The 17,214-nt window shown below is 38.3% G+C and overlaps 1 protein-coding gene across 1 annotated transcript; it reads right to left on the reverse strand.

Moving 5' to 3' along the window:
• Positions 1 to 7,894: 7,894 nt before the first annotated feature.
• DSEL (dermatan sulfate epimerase like) lies at positions 7,895 to 16,893 on the reverse strand. Its single transcript, XM_075142161.1, has one exon. It carries the CDS (start codon positions 15,310 to 15,312, stop codon positions 11,662 to 11,664), a length of 3,651 nt encoding a protein of 1,216 aa, XP_074998262.1. The 5' UTR covers positions 15,313 to 16,893; the 3' UTR covers positions 7,895 to 11,661.
• Positions 16,894 to 17,214: the final 321 nt, after the last annotated feature.

The following is a 17,214-nucleotide window of genomic DNA, read 5'->3' on the forward strand; positions in this document are numbered from 1 at the left end:
GAAAAGTAGTTATTAGGAAAGCCTGCTATATTTTACTATGTATTGATTAAAACTACTATTTTTTCTTCTTGAGACAGCTTTTGTGTCAGTGTCAGGACATCAAAGAACATCCTATCACTTCATCCTAACAAGATGACCACATAAGAGCAGGATGAGAAGTCATGTTATGCCTTGATATTCATGGTCTGAGAGTCAGAATTCTCATTTTTATATGAAAAGCATCTATTTTTGATATACTAATCTCCCGGGTAAAGACCTTAGGTCACTTTTACAATCATTTTGCAGTAAGAATTGAATGGTCCATTGTTGTTAACTACCATATATTCTCTGTTGGTACTGAATGTAAAACACAAGGAGTACTCTTGAGTCCAGAAGTAATGTTTAATATGATGTGCTAATGTAAAATACATTCGCACTTTCTGCAGGATCTCTAGAATGTCCATCACCCAGGAAATGTTTCTATTTAACAGGATTACAATGAGATAGAATTGAGGTATCACTGAGGATTTCTTTTCAGAGAAGTACAGTTGTAACTCAAAGTCAAAAGAGATGTAACCAGTACAGGCCATATGCTAAAGACATTTAAAATAGTTTAACTCCTGTTTATTTAAATTCAATACTCTCTGGCCAATTAACCAAATTTAAACTTTACTGAAAGAAGAAAGGAGTAGTCCTATTAGAAATCTGCCTGTCTGAAAATTTTGGAGGGACACGGGTAAGCTAATTTACAGGTGAACTTACTTAGATGAGTGCATTTTTCTATCAAAATGAAAGCAGAATATTCAACCTTCACTCATAAATAAGATCTGCAAGAATAAAATACGATAAAATATTGTTAAATTAAGTTTTCTTGATGTATTTGGCAGTGTTTTAAGTGGTATGAACAGATTTTGCTTTAGAGCAAGAAACCTTTTAAGTTGTTGGCCACTCTTGTCATGGTTGAAATCACAAAGAGTGCAAGAGATATTGCAGAAGATTTGGTCTACCACAGAATTCCAGTTAGGAGTTATTCATAATAATTATAATTGTAAATTATATGTATTTGTTTTGATTAAGGTAATGGTTTTTTATTTTAAATAAAAATGGGTGTAATTTCAACATAAATGATACAATTATATCAATAAAGCTGCTGTAAAGAAAATAAGGTTAAATTCTTATGCTTCTTTTTGTTGGTATAAGAAGGCATTTTGAAGTGTTTGTTGTAGTTTGCAACCACAGTTATGTTCTGATTATTTTCTCTAACTGGTTACTTTAAGAAATTCTGATAAATTCCTTCACAAAATGCCTGACAGTATGATTTCTATTTTTAAAGCAATGGAAGGAAAAAATAATGTAATGGTTCATCAAATTCACTCTTGATAAAAAAATATATCTCTCTAAAATAGACAAATAAAAGTCTTATAGGGAAACTACACAGCATAAAAAAAGAAGAGAAACAAAGGATGGTCGGTCTCAGAACACTTTCATCTCAAAAGTCACACTAGCAAAAAAGTGCTTCATTTGCAAGGAAAACATAAACCACAACCTAAACATTTCCCAATAAGCTTCATATATCACTGTCTGTTTTAAGTTCTAAATTCAAAGCAAATTCAGTATATTTGCCGAGAACCTTCATCACCTTAAAATCTCTCTGCACTTCACTGCATATATTTTCTGTGTAAGACTTAGTTCCACACTGCAGACATTGCTTGCTTTCCAGCATTTTGACTCTCTCTCAAAGCTAGCAGGACTTTATGAATTTGAGGATATGCATGCACAGCACATATACTACACTACACTACGCCTGATCTTAAAAAAAAGGCCAAATAGCCCCTCACTACAAGACAGACGTTGAGGTGCTGGAGTGTGTCCAAAGAAGAGCAACAAAGCTGGTGAAAGGTCTAAAAAACAAGTCTTATGAGGAGCAGCTGAGGGAACTGGGGTGTTTAGTCTGGAGAAAAGGAGGCTCAGGGGAGACCTCATCGCTCTCAACAACTACCTGAAAGGAGGTTGTAGCGAGGTGGGTGTTGGTCTCTTCTCCCAAGTAACTAGTGATAGGACAAGAGGAAACGGCCTCAAGTTGCACCAGGGGAGGTTTCGATTGGATATTAGGAAAAATTTCTTCACCGAAAGGGTTGTCAAGCATTGGAACAGGCTGCCCAGGGAAGTGGTTGAGTCACCATCCCTGCAGGAATTTAAAAGACATGTAGACGTGGCATTTAGGGACACGGTTTAGTGGTGGACTTGGCAGTGCTAGGTTAATGGTTGGACTCGATGATCTTAACGGTCTTTTCCAACCTAAATGATTCTATGATTCCATATTGTAAATGACTATGTTTAAGGATAAGTTGCATGTGATTCATATAAGCAGACTGAAATTTGAGCTATTTAAATTCAACTTCCATTACACCCATAGAATAATCTATAAGCCTTATGTAAGTTACTGGACTTTTAATCTCTAAAATATAGATACTAACAGTTATTTACCATTTAGAATATGAGATCTTTAAAGTTATGGACCATTTCTCCCAGTGCTCTCACACTTACTACTAATAATACACCTGTAATAGTAACAAAAAATAAAACCAAAATTGAGTTACTAAATCTTTACTGGTAACATGAAATAAAAGCCAATAAGTACAACAGTAACTGCAAGGTATCTAAATATGGGTAAGACTATCTTTTCATGAGGTTATTACATCTGTTTTCAGTTAAAAGTTGTTTGTGTATCTAGCTGATTCTCTTTCAGAAGTCCCACAAAAGCAAATTGGTCATATTTGTAGCTGGTTTGCAGGATACATTATAGAGCATGAATAGTAATAATTTAATAACACATTTAATGGAAGTTCTGCTAAGTTGACCCTACAGATTTTTTTTTAGAAACTTTAATAGCATCTGAACATCTTTATTTTATAAATTATTTATTTATTTATATTTAACTTTAAAGGAGAATTGAATAACTTTTTTTCTTTCATTTTCTTTGCACCTTTAAATCAAAAAGAAAATTGCACCTAGATTAATTTAAGAGGCACAAAAGCAATGATATATACATTAGCTGTTTAAAACTGTACCTTTAAGTTATAAACTTCTCAAGGGGGATTCTGCAAAGGATGCTATGATTCTGTTGCTATGCACAGTCAACTGAACTAAATGCAGATGAAGCAGATTGCTGGCAAACACTTTCAACAATCTGTGAACAATGAATATCAGAGCTTTTTCTTTATTGTCTAGTCTGGCTCTTTACTAATCATTCTACTCACTTCATGTGTTAAAGGCACTAAGGCGTGGCTATTATCAGAGAAAGATGGAATACAAATAGGTAAATTCCTACACACTGAAGTCAACAGAATCATTCATTATGTAAGATTTGCAAATGCACCCTGGATCAATTTAGAGGTACAGACATACATTTCAGTGACAGTGGCTTAAAAGAATCCTAGCATATCAACAAAGCCAGGGTATCTTCATGTAGGCTTGCTCTTTTCCTTCAGCAAATGAAAGGAAATTCATCTTAGCCTAGCCTGCAGTTAAAGAGGGTCATGAAGGTTAGTAATTAGGCTCAGGAATGGATGAGAGCTACACCCATACTTTTAAAGATCTGATTATGCGACTGGCTTAATCATGACAAACCGATAGTATTCTGACTGTCTATATTATGCATATTTTCACATCACTTCTATATTGTTCAGCACAGTCCATTCTTTAACATGAAACAATTCTTTATTACAGAACTCAACTTTTCTTTCAACCATGTCACCAAAGGATGCTGGCAGTTGAGAAATGATCAATATTGAATTTACACCCAGCAGGTAAACCTGCACCCTCTCATTTGAAAGCATCCTTTAGTGCCAACAATGTTGTTATAGAGCTACACTGGGTAATAGCTATCTAGTTACAAATTAACACAGCTTGGGAGTACAAAAGAATAGCACTGCTTTGAAGAAAAAAAAAAATCAAAATACATTGAAACAAAAGTTCCTTTTAACTTATCTTTCCATCAGTACTCTTATGGTAATTTGAAACAGACAACGTTCAGCTGATCAGTTAAGGTGAATAATAAAGTCTATTATTCAGGCATTCATAGTGTGTGATACGGCAGCTCATTAAGACCTAAATATTCCAACACACGCTTTCAAGTCTATTCTCTTCAGCAGCATAACATTTTGTTTCTCCTGTTTCTCAGTTCATTTCTGTGTACCTATCTTAGTCCTCGCCAGGTCTGAGATTATGTTTCTTGAAATCAAGTGGCATCTGTAGGATGTAATTTATGAAAATAATAGACTGGATCATCCTGAAACACAACAGAAGGTTCAAGAAAATGTGACAAAATTAATATTTCAAACTAAGATTCAGAAAATATAGCGTAAAATCTATTTCTAGGCAAGCTGTAGGATGGAAACACAAAAAGATCCAAAAAAACCCTAAAGAAAAAGTAAGCAACTCCTCTCTTAGAAAAGCAATTAAGAGTGAAAATATTAATGGCTTTCACAAAAACAAGCGTGCATTTATTATCTCTGACAGCCTGCCTTTTATCATGTTCTTGGTATTAGTTTCCTCTGAGCTTTGCACATTGGATTTATACACTTTGAACAACCTTTCAGAAAATAGCTGGAGACAAATATTGCCAAAGAATTTGCAATAGACAGCAACATTTGTTTACACCACACCTTGTTGCTCCTATCATAGTAGGCATTTTCCATGTAACTGTCCCAAAAGCCAAAGTTGGGTTGAATATTCAGAAGGTTAAAAAAAAAAAAAAATTACTTGCGAGAGTACAGTGACAAGACCTAGGATGAAATACAAAGGATAAGCCCACCAACTGCAAAATCACTCAGCAGCCATTAACAGAGAAAGCACAGGGCTAACACCCTCCAGAAAAAAAACAACATTAAACCTATTTCTCAGCTAAATATAACCTCATCAAGACTTAAAAACATGCAAACCTTTGCCTTAAAACATGCTGAAGTTCACAGGAGAGATAGAATCAGGTCTTATTCTTGCTCGTATGTTCAAGATATATCCCAAACACCTTCTGCTAAATTAAATGGACAAAAAAAATCCAGTTAGTCAAACCTGCAAAACTCTGCTGAGGGAACTAGTTGCAGCTCAGATGCACCTGCAGTGGGTTATAGACCTTTACAGCAATAAGGGTGCTGAACTACCTGTGCCTCTGGATCTGATAGGTACTGCCTGCACCAGCCCACATTCAGTAAGAGAGATCCAGAGGGCTGCAGTTATTCCAGTTAACTTGATTATGTGTCTTTTTTTAAAAAAAATGAAACACAAAAGAGAACATTCATGGCTGCTAACACTTGCTTACCTACACTGTTAAATTGTTAGAATGGTCTCTGGGCCAAATATCAGTCTCCGAAAAGATTCCTGGGTATAGTTCAGGAATTAGAAGAGGCACTATTCTAAATACACAGTTTGCATATAGCTACAGTGTTTATAGACTAAGAGACTTCAAACTTATGGATTGCACCACTTGTCAAGTTCCCGAGAACTGAGTGGAAAATCACCCTTTTTGTTCCAGGAATACAGCTATTTTGTGGTCTTTTACTTAACACCAAACACACTTACTGTGCATCTGAGGGCAGACAGAATCAGGTCTTGCCATCAATACTTTCTGAAAGATAACAGTGGCTCCCATATTCAAAACAAACAAAAAGAGCAATATTTTAAAAATTTAAATACATACACTTGACCACATCACAAAGTTTTGTCATACCTAAGTGGTGAAATAATTTAAGAAAAAAAAAAAAAAAAGGATAACACAAAAGTATTATTTTTCTAACAAAAGTTTTATTTTATGCAGGATGTTTCATAAAATTTTGTTTGGACAGTTAATGCACTAGAACTGCTCAAGCACAGAAATCTACTTAGATGTAAGACCATACACATTTAAAGCCAAATTCACCCCACTTCCTTTGAAGCCTTTCAGTGGGCATCTAAAGTAAGAGTTTAGTCACCCTTGGCTTTTGATGATTTACAAAGAGATAAGCAATGTCTGATTTACCTTTGAAGGCGACACTCACTTTCCATTGATTCTAGAGTAACAGTGCTCCTTATTTAGGTGTGAAAGTTAAATTACCCAATGTGACATAGATGAATTCAGGTCGTGTTCTTAAACACCACAATATCTTTCTCAGTAAAGACAGTAAACTAAATGTTGAGTTTATACCAGCATAAATGAAGAACCTTTCAGAAATTATTCTGTGTTAGACAGGTGTGAATGAAATCAGACTGCCTTTGCTCTCCTACATCACATATAACTCTCAGCATATTGTCAGCTCAAAAGATGTATAGTTTAATTTAAAACAGTATCATTTTGGTAATGTGAAACAGCACTTTCCCGTTATTAAGTATTTTCTGAGACAGCACAAGATTACCCATTCACATCCTTTATGAGAATAGTGTAGATCACGTATTAGCAAATTTCTCCTCACTAAAGAAAATCAAAGTCTTGACATTTGAAACTGTATTCTTTACCTTATTTTGAATATCTGTTTGTTTCTATACCTCCTTTTATGAGTTTATAAATTTATCAGACAGCCTACAGGTAGCTTTGATTATAAAGTTTTTGGTTACAAAGCAATTTATATTTTTTACGTTATTAAAATGCATTTCCTTTTTTCATTAAATAACAAGAACAGTAATCTTTCATGATCGTTTGAGGAATTTCCTTCCTGTAACTTCCGCTCTTCTGGAATATTCAGGCTAAGTAGATGATAATAGTTTGATGATAGTTGATGATAGTATTTTGGCTCTGTTAAAGTCAATGGCACAACATTCATTGAGGTCAGCAAGGTATCATTCCACTTATGGCCCAATTCTGAACAGCTCATAATTTAGGGATTTGATCCATGACTCGTAGTCCGTGATATTCCACACTGAAATGCAATGAAATGGAATTTGAGTCTCTAAGAGTCTCCAGAGAGGCTCCTCACTCAGAAAACAGCCCACTCATGATGAGACTTAAAAAAAGGTTTTAGTCTGAACCAAAGCTAAAAGGGAGTCTAGAGAAAGGAAGGAAAGCTTATGATGTCCTGATCATAGAAGAGTTAAGATCCAGTACTTATCCTCTTGAAGAAAATAATTTTATGTGTAATTAAAAAGATATCATTTTGATAAATTACTTCTAAGCCACCTAAATAAATATCACAGTTTCTAATTATAAAATATTCCAACATATGGAACCCAACATATGGGCCACTTGCAAAGGGGCTAATTTTTGTAACTTACAGAAATATTGAGGGAAAATATTTTTAACCTTAATCTTGAACTGTGCACTTCAAATGTTTTCAGCAAATGCAGTATTATATTCCAGATTATGTATGTTCATGTTCATCAAATAAATAGTGTCTCTAAGACTAATAATGGCAATAATTGACTGTCAGATGGAGCCAGGACTCCCCTAGCAGTCACATCATTAAGTTTCAACAGCAAGTGAAACCATTTTTATGGTTAAAAAAAAAAAAATCTGATCCATGACTGCAGCTTTACGAATCAGTTACCCATAACTTTATAAAACCTGAAGAGCATTTTTTGTTTGATTTGCATTCTAACACTATCAGAATAGTATTACACTGTCAAATGAATTGTGCCATGTATTTTACGTATAATTGAGGATCTTGTACAGAAATTCAACTCTGGATCTGGCAAATTAACTGTTCAAACATAAATCCAATGAGGACTGCATGCCAACTGCGTGCTAATAGGGTGAAAGGAACCAATCTGACCATGATACTGAGGCTCATCTCTGCAGACGTCGCTCTTGGGAAAAGCCTACTGGGAGCAATACAGCATTTAAGTATGCTCAGAGACTATACATTCATGCGATTTGATAGAACCCTGAATGCCAAGCCCCACGTGCATCTCCCTAGGGCCAGCGTCACTTAGTTACAAAGTAAGTAAATAACTGAAATGTTTTCCTCAGCATTTATTTTTCTTAGGCTTCCAAATATGATTCAGAGATGTAAAAATTTAAATAAAGTCTGCCTTTTTAAAATACATCAAAATCTTAGCTGTCTCATAACAGGACAGTTCAAACTATAATATAGTACAAATAATTATCAACATTCAACAGAGGGAGCAAAAGGAAGCAAAGTTAAGATAAAGTACGAGACTAGTTTTCATAAGCATCTTTATGAAAGTGTAACTGAAAGTGCCAGAACACTCTTCAATACAATGTACCTAAACAGACATGCTTTTCAAAAAGGTCTAACAATTCTCAAATTTTACTGACAGTCTTAAACACTACTATATGGAGAAAGGGGAGGTTAATGTCTGTGGATAGGTAGTGACCATTCTTCCTCTGGATGCTAGCAACAGAAGAGAATTTTGAGGATACTCTGCGCACACCCACAAAATCATTTGATATTATAAAATTGCACTCATATTCTTCATACACGGAATGTCCCACACTAGTCTCAGTGGGAACACTTGCATAAGAACAAAAAATCTATTTAATGACTGATTTGACTTAAAATCAGCACAGACATAAAATAGAAATTTATCCTTTAATAGACAAAGGCAAGTTTATTTTTTTATTTTTGAATCACCACGCCTCCACAGTATTCCAGCTTCTCCACACCACAACTGTAATTTTATGGATGGTGCCACTGAAATTTATTCTACAAAGTCCCAGATCTGCATCTTTAAGTGGGCATTCTTGTCAACCATATGCATGTTTAGTCAGCTTTCTGCTGTGTCTTGAGTTGCTATTCATACAGGTAAAAGGCCACAATCTCAACACAAAGTCATTCAGCTCCATAGCTGGGGTACCTCCTGTCTGGTACTAACTTTGGTCAAGTGGTCATGTAACTTATCATCTAAAACTCAACAAAACAATTATTTGATTGCAAATTGGAGACTTGCCATACCTTAGGCATTCCTACCCTGTTGTTTTCAAAGACACTGCTTTTCCTTTTACATCTTTTTAGCATAATGATTTTAATGCATTTGCCCTCACAACAAGATCTAAAAATAAAGAAGAGAGTTCTCTTCTACCTTTTTACATCTGTATAAGGAACACACAATACAACAAAATCTGAATAAAAGATTATGCATTCTTCGAACTGGGAAAGTACAGTACAGAAAAGAAATAGCTCCTAAATCTTGCATATAATTAATGACAGCAATGACGCTACTGTGAACGTAAGTGCATGGGATAACTTGTATTCCAAAAGCAGCACAGATGATGCTCCTGACAGATGATTCTGTCCACCCTAACTCCTCAAAAACAAACAAAAAGTTGGTTTATAGGCTACTGTGGCATTCTGTATGGCACTTTCAGGAAGGGATTTAAAATCTCTTTCTACTTCCACAAATACACAGTCAGTCTTAATTCTCACATTCAGCTACCCTAAAACATCTGACAGAGAAAAGCCTTTTTATTTTTTCTGATTCTAGAGTGTAAATCCTGGAAATAGGAAGAAAATGATGAAACTTATTCTGTCAAATACAAACTGTACACACATCAATGTTTTTTTTTTTTAACATACGATCAAATATGGCTTCAGAGGGAAGCCAATTTGAGAGAATGATACTTGGAAACCAAAGTTTCACTAACATGTCAGAGTATATTAACTTGTTTAATATTTCCTTCAACATGACATTCCACCTAGCCAGGGGTGAGACCTAGAACTGAAGGGGGAAAAAACAACTGCTGCTGGTAAGTGACAGCTAAGTTATGGTTAGTGAGGCTGCAAAATATCAATAGCTTTATCGTGCTAGAGGCCTATTTTGACATAGTAATGACTAATGGCCAAGAAAGAGCTACTTTTATCTAGGTCATAATGAGATATCACAACGTGCTCCAAAGGATGTGAAATGTACGCATGGGAGGGACAAGACAGCGGGGTAAGACAGGGACATAATAGTAAGATTGGAAGGAAAGGCAAGAACTCCTTTATATTAAAAATCAGCAAGGGTACCTGTAATCTGTACGAAGAAACTCACTGCACTTTTGACATTGTCTAATGCTTACCACTCAAATAAACATTAATCACACACATATTTTAATATAACAAGCCAAACCCTAATCCCAGCTCTCACAAACCAACTGAAGTGTATTTCAAGACAATTCCATTTGTAATAAAAAAAAGATGGTAAAGGAAATGGATGTCTCTCTGTGATCTGATTTACACATCTGCAGACATTTACAGTATGCATGCATTTCCAAAGAATGTCAAGAAAGTTAAGTTGGGAAATGGGAAATTTTTTTCTTAATGGGCATGCGCCAACAAAGAGTGTGACTCAAGAAGAAAATAAGCTATGACAAATACACATCTATCCTATCAAGCCTATCTGTTTCCAAACCAATATCATATTACAGCACCATGTTAAAGAAACACCAATCATGATAAAAATCAGACAACTTTGGAAATAGTTTACTGCAGGGAAACATCACTCAAATGTGAGGTGGCTGAGGGATGAGTGATTTTCAGATTTCTCCCTTCTCTGAAAGAAGACCTGAGGTTAGCAATGGTAGTCCTTCAGAAATTCATTATACAGAAAAGCAAAACATCCCTCAGCAACACAGACCTGGAGGTTTATTTAAGATCTTCTAAGTCTCAAGATCACTATTTTATGCAAACATCAACAATAAGCTATTGACAATGACATCAAATATTTGCACTGGCCTCAGTGAAATTATGCACAAGAATCAGCAGAGAAATATGTTACAACAAAGAAAGATGGAAGATTCTCACTCAAAAAGAGAAAATCCTTGCAGAACTTCTTAGACAAGAGGTACAGGATAAAGCAGTGCAAGGAGCCAAGATGTTAACAACCTTCAAAATTAAGTTAGGTTGAGGCAGGTCAAAACTACACAAAATCTTCTTCAAATGTAACTGCTTGTTTCGAAGATCTTGCTGGTTTCTTAGATTTTTGTCCCATTTCTTTTTCTCCATGTAGTTTACTTCAGGCTTACAAAGGGTACCACATAGTTGGGCACGGAGAATGAAGTCTTCTCTTTTGTCAAAGCAGAAAACCCAATATAAATGCCACATCTCTGAGCTGAAGGAACCATTTCCTATAACGATATTCAACATCCATGTCCATTCCAGTTCCAGGCCTGTCTGCTGAGACTGTAAATAAGGAACTAGATTCACTCAAATGTTCTATTTCCTCCTGGTGAAGGGATGCTGAACAGCCTTAAACCTCAGCTTATGTTTATTTTGCACCACTATAGTGACCCGTAAGACAGAGACAGAATGCATCAGTAAACTTGTACAAGGGGGCTAATTATGACCATTGGGAACTGGGCCAGTTTAACCAGTTTAATTTCATATAAGCCATCATACAATCATCAGATGTTAAGTGCTTTCAGGAACTAACCACTTGGACTGGAGTCAAACTGGTGAGCTGGAGGTGAAAAGCTCCGTATTCTGTTACTAATCCCCTGAGCTATAGAGTCCCCAGCTGGTAGTTCTATAAAGGTTCACACAGTTTTTTTTGAAAGGCAGCAAAAGTAGTTACAAGTTTGTTTTTAAAAAAAAAACAAAAAACCAAACCAAAACAAAACTCACACTTGCAAGAACAACTATCTTTTTCTTAAAATAATCTCTTTGAAAGTAGCAGACTGTACACATTTTACAAGAATAAACAAACTTCTCTAATATTTATCCACAAACTGGGAGTCAGAGATCATTAGTGCAAATTTCTGCTGACCGGCAGCATTTATTCTATAAACTTTGGGTATCCTAAGTGGTCCATTAGAGAACAACAGATATCTTCAATCCGTCTAATCTCTTCACTGGGCATGTTTTGTTTCCAGGCATGAATGCTACTTGGTGAAATTTCCCCTTCGTAAGGAAGATAGAAAAGACTGGTGGAGGTGGCAAATAATATTTGGTTTAAGCTAGCAGGAGGAAGAGGAATACCAAGAAAGGCAAAAATTGTTTCAGCTGTCTTCTGAGGAAAGCTCACAATATCTTCAAACTTGACTAGCTGATAGTTTGTTGGCTGCAAGTCCCCGTTTATTCTCAGTGCTGCTGCTGTGTTTGTTAGCCATAAATAGGACAACACAGAAACAGCGTTTGAATTAGAATTTGAAAGTTCTTTTCTTAATGATTCATATTCAAAGGCATAGCCTTCATTTAAACTACATTTTCCTTTACCATTCTCCCCTTTAAACATTGCAGCCAAGCGTTGTGGAACATTTTTCAAGGAGTAAAGGCTTGGCTTATTTTTGTACAACATTGAATAGATCCACGCCCGTGGGTCCCTTACTACATATAATGCTCTCATTGACGATCCTAGGATTTCCTGAAAGAAGGGAAGCTTTAATGTCCAGCTCCCACTACTTAAACTAAGCACAGGTCGTGCATTAGGATAATACGTGAGATGTCTTCTCAGTTCCCTAATATATTCAGCATCTTTATCTTGACTCCCTCTTGCCCTGCTTCTCTGCTCTGACAGAGATTCTCTCTTTTTGGATCTTTTCTTTTTGTCCTTGCTTATGGCAGAATGCTGAGCAATTTTACTTCTGCTGGCTTCATATAAATGAATGTTTTGCAAATGTAACTTTGTGCCTCGAACTAGAGACTGGAGCCAGCCTTGGATAAGACGAAAATGACCATTCTGGACATCAGAAATCTTCCATTCACATGGATCTATAAAGGAATCAATTTCAAATTCAGTCTCAGGAATTTCGAGATAGGGCGTAGGTATCCTGATGTATAAGAAGTCACTGCTATTGAAAAACAGCTGTTTTAAAATTTCTGCACCAGAAGCAGGAAGTGAAGTAATGATAACATCTGGCAAAACAAGGGGATTTCCTTCTACTTGTTTGGCTTTATTGCCTTTATCATGTTCTAGCCTTGTCACGTCACTGCTCCATTTTGTACAGATGGGCTGAGTACACATGCTCCACACATCCACCAATTCAATAAGCCACAGTATGACCACCAGTATCAGGATCCAACGCAACATTTTACTGAAGGATATGTAAAACCGCCACTGAAAAGCCAGTATGACCAAACTAACACCCAAAATTAACCCTGCAATTATGTTCACTTTGAATCCAAATGGAAAAACCACCCTATTGTTTTTCACCCGTTTTCCCACAGATTCAGTACCTAGACCAAACTTCGTCACTTTGTTTTCATGAACTACTTTGGCAAAACCACCAAATCCCAAGTAATCGAACCTTGTCTTTAAATTCTGATACTCAGTCACAACAGAGATGGTATTTTCAGTGTTGTTGACACTGAGCAAAATCTGAAATCCAGATTTTGCATTATCTATGAGTCTGCAGTTAGAAACATTGACATATGGGCCATAGAAAAGGTAAACAATCCTTGTAAGCGTGTTTTTCATTGGAAAGGTAACATTTACAAACTGAGTCCACCGCTTTTTAAATTCCGCAGCTTGTTCTGCCTCCTGTATCCTAGCAACAGGACTACTCCCATGATGATCAAACCAAAACATCTTGTAGTGGGCATCCCACACATCCATCATAGCTCCGTTGTATTTGTTCTTAAATTTATAGGGTATGTATTTAAAATCAATGTCGAGATTATGAAAAAAGGCACTGACAGAATTAACAGGAGAGTCTTCCTCTTTCTCAATATGGTCTACTACCAACAATGTCTGAGAATTTAAGAGCAGCAAAATGCGATACACACTTTTCAATTTCATTGCTGATGTGTAAGCAGATACCGCCTCACCACTTACAAACATCATGTCTCCAGCCTGGGAGGCTGTTATAATTTCTCCAGTTGAGTCTCCAACCTCATCACCAATCCACTTCAGCCACTGGGCACACTCACCAAGCTGTCCCTCCCAAGGCTGGTTGCACTGGCTCGTAGGAGATGGAGCAAAGACCAAGACATTGTTCAGGTGGCTGAGTTTAGGTCCATAAAGAGCCTCAGATACAAATACCTGTCCATTGGGAGCAAAAGTGAAAGAGTTCTGATCGGGATGTTCATGTCCCGGATTGAAACTTCTCCACCCATCAATCCAGGCATACGGTTGAAAATGAACAATATCATAGACAGCACGTCCACCGAGTTTTCCAGACTTAAAGGACACAAAGGTGTTTGTCTGACTGTTTGGCAGTCCAGCCCCATAAGTAACAACTCCCCAGTTAGGAAAGACATGCATTTTAGCAGTACCGTAGTCAGGAGGCGGCTGAGGAGTGATTTCGGCAGCGTACCAGATAAATTCAGTGTGTAGTGTGCTCCACCTCTGTGCAGTGGACGGCACCATTGGCCCGTCCTTGGGTCTGTGTTTCCTAATCTGCTGTGCCAGCCAGTTGCCAGCTCCATTCTTCATGATAAACTTATCCAAGAAAACCAGTTGGCTCTCAGGACCATAAAACCAGTTGTAATTAGAATCTGCTATGCCCACAGTCCTCTGAAAGCCTGGTAACAGTGTGGCATAGTAAAACCAAAAGTGCGTTTTGAGCCAGTTGTTCTCCAAGTTGTTAATACCAAAGTGGCGCTGGGCCAGGAAAACATACTGGGTTACTGACTTGGCTGTGTAACTCCCATAAGCCACTCCCTCATCCAGAGACCCGTCTACAATATGATTGAGCAGAAACATTGTTTTCTCCATCACATCAACAACAGTGTGTTTCCAAATATTTGCCTGAGATCCTTTGTCCACCCCTGCAACTAAAGCCCCAATAAGCAAAGCAAGCATATTTGTTGCTTGGTGATTATGGAGAAGCTGCTTTCCCCAGGAACGAACCTTTGAGTACTCATACATTTCCTCGCTTACAGACCATATCTTCTCCAGGTATTTTTGCCTCCTCTCGTTTTCCAGTGAATTATACAAGAAGTCAAAAGCAGTGGCAAATCCTGTTAGGGAGTGACCGAGTGGCACTTCATCTCCAGGTGCATTCTCAACCAACCAGTTTTTGTACCCAGCCATTCTATCCATATATTCTAGGGCAAAATCAAATGCAGCTTTATCTTCGGGGCACAGCAAACAATAAAATGCTAGAGATGGCAGATTGTTACCATAAATCTCATTCCACTTTGCAGCAAAATCAACATGCTTGGGTGGAGGTAGGTAGTATAATGGGTTGGATAGCATAACCGTCACTGCACTTCTGATGGATCTAAATAGATGGGAATGACTTGTATGAGCCTTCTGCCTCAGTGCCTGGACATCTTCAGCATCGAAATACAAGCTTGGATAAAGAACTGGTTTTTTCAGCTTCTGCTCAGCACTGAGACCTTCAAGCTGCTGTTTTTCATATTGATCTACATTTTCTATGAAAGTCACCCAATCAGAGTAATTGCTTACAGATTCTTCAGAAGTGAAGACAGCAAACATCATTAATGCTAGAAACAAAGTATGCCCCGTGAACATCAGAGCCATGATCCATTAGGCAGCTCCTCTTCCCCAGGCAGGCATTTCCTAACAAAACACAATGTTGAGATATCAAACTTTGATCCAGTTAGTACAAAACCGAACATCTTAAGGCATATTTTTAGGAGAAAAGACTTAGCATGTACCGTGCATTCTAACAGCTACAATATTGAACTAACAAGGGTCTTGAAAACTTAAATCTCAGGTGCCTTGTTTCTTCACACTTTTCTCAAACACAATGCTACAGCATAAATACTAAAATTAGGGAAAAAGTAAAATCTCTAAGATATGCATATAAAACACAGGTTGATATGCATATAAAACACAGGTTGACAATGCACAGTAAGAGACTGAAACACTACCTCTTGATAACTTGAAAAAGTTGACTTGAAAGAAGGAATCAGAGTCATACGTTTACTTTTTTAAAAAGCTTTCTCAGGTCAAATTCCACTTCTGGAGCCGACAAAAACTCCACTGATCACAAAACGATATAATTTATTCAAAACAATGTGTTATATTTGATGAAATAGGGAATTTACAGCACTTGGAAAACAGACTCCAAAACTGAGGTTATCGTCTTCAGCCTTCCCCTTATCTCAATTGCCATACATGCTCTTTCCATCTTTCTCTTTTGGGACTCATGGGAGCGTGGGAAGGAAAAAAAATTAATAAAAAAAAAAAATCAGCATAGATCCTCCATTAGCTCCTTTTGATGAAACTGCAGTGCTTTTAACCACTATTCCCCTCTGTTTGTGAAAGGTGCGTCTGAATTAATAGTCATGAGTATCGACATATTTTCAAGTCTTCTTTCATCTTATCTTCAGCCAATGATGCCCAAATTTTTCCTCAATGATTCAGATAATCCTGCTCCTCCCATTATGAAGCAAAAGCAAAACATGCGGAAGAGGCAGAAAGCCAATACTTTTTTCTAAAAGAGCAGTTTTGGGTTTCCTTCCATTTTGCATGTTGGTTCTTTCTGTGGAAACAGAAACAAAAGTTCTCTGAAGCTGTATAGGTGTCAATATATTTAAAGTACTGAAGATAACAAAGTACTGCTAACTTTCTAGGAAAGATGAGTTAATACACCTTTCCTTTTACAGAAACTTTAAAAAAAGGAGCATTTCCAAAGTTCCACAAAATTTATCTCTGGCAAAACAGAAATTCATATCGGCTACTTAAACTCGCTTTATTTCACCTTTTCCCGCGCCACTACGAGGTCTCAGGGCGTATTTTCCCGTTGCGCTGTCAGGACCTAGCCACGAAAGTCAATCTCAAACACGCCACCAAAATTAAATGGAGCTCAAATGAAAAAATAAAAAAAAGTTATATGTATACATAAGCCGCACGCGTGGTTCTGCCGGTGAAATGACGGCGTGAAGCGGAAAGCAGACAGACCGACCCCCGCCCCGCCGGCCCCTGGACGAAGCCCGGCAGCGGCCGCCCGCCCGCCGCGTCCCCCGCCCGCCGGCAGCAGAGGGCGCCCGCCGCCGCTGCCCGCCGCCGCTTCCCCCCGCCGCTGCCGCCGCTGCCGCCGCGGGGCCGCACAACTTGAACAAGTTACGGCGGCGGCGGACGCGCCCCGCACGCTCCCCCGCCGCGGCCGGGAGCCTCCGTCTCCTCACGCCCAGCCTCCCCGAGCGTCACCCCGTCTTACCGCAGCGGGTCCGGCGGGGGTCGGGGCGGCCGGCAGCTGCCGCGGGGCCGCGTCGCTCTGCCCCGGCCAGCGCGGCCCGGGGCGCGGGGCCAGCCCCCGGCCGGGGGTGTGCGGATGGCGGCGGGGTGCGCCGGCCCCGCTCGGCTGGGCCGGGCGGTGCTCGGCTCCGGCCCCTTCCGCGTTGCCGCTACTTTCCACCCGGGCTGGCCGCAACTTCGGGTCCCTGCCCTCCGCCGGCGGCTCCCCAGAGTTGATGG

The sequence above is a fragment of the Calonectris borealis genome, chromosome 2 (genome assembly GCF_964195595.1).
Source record: "Calonectris borealis chromosome 2, bCalBor7.hap1.2, whole genome shotgun sequence".
Lineage (NCBI taxonomy): Eukaryota > Metazoa > Chordata > Aves > Procellariiformes > Procellariidae > Calonectris > Calonectris borealis.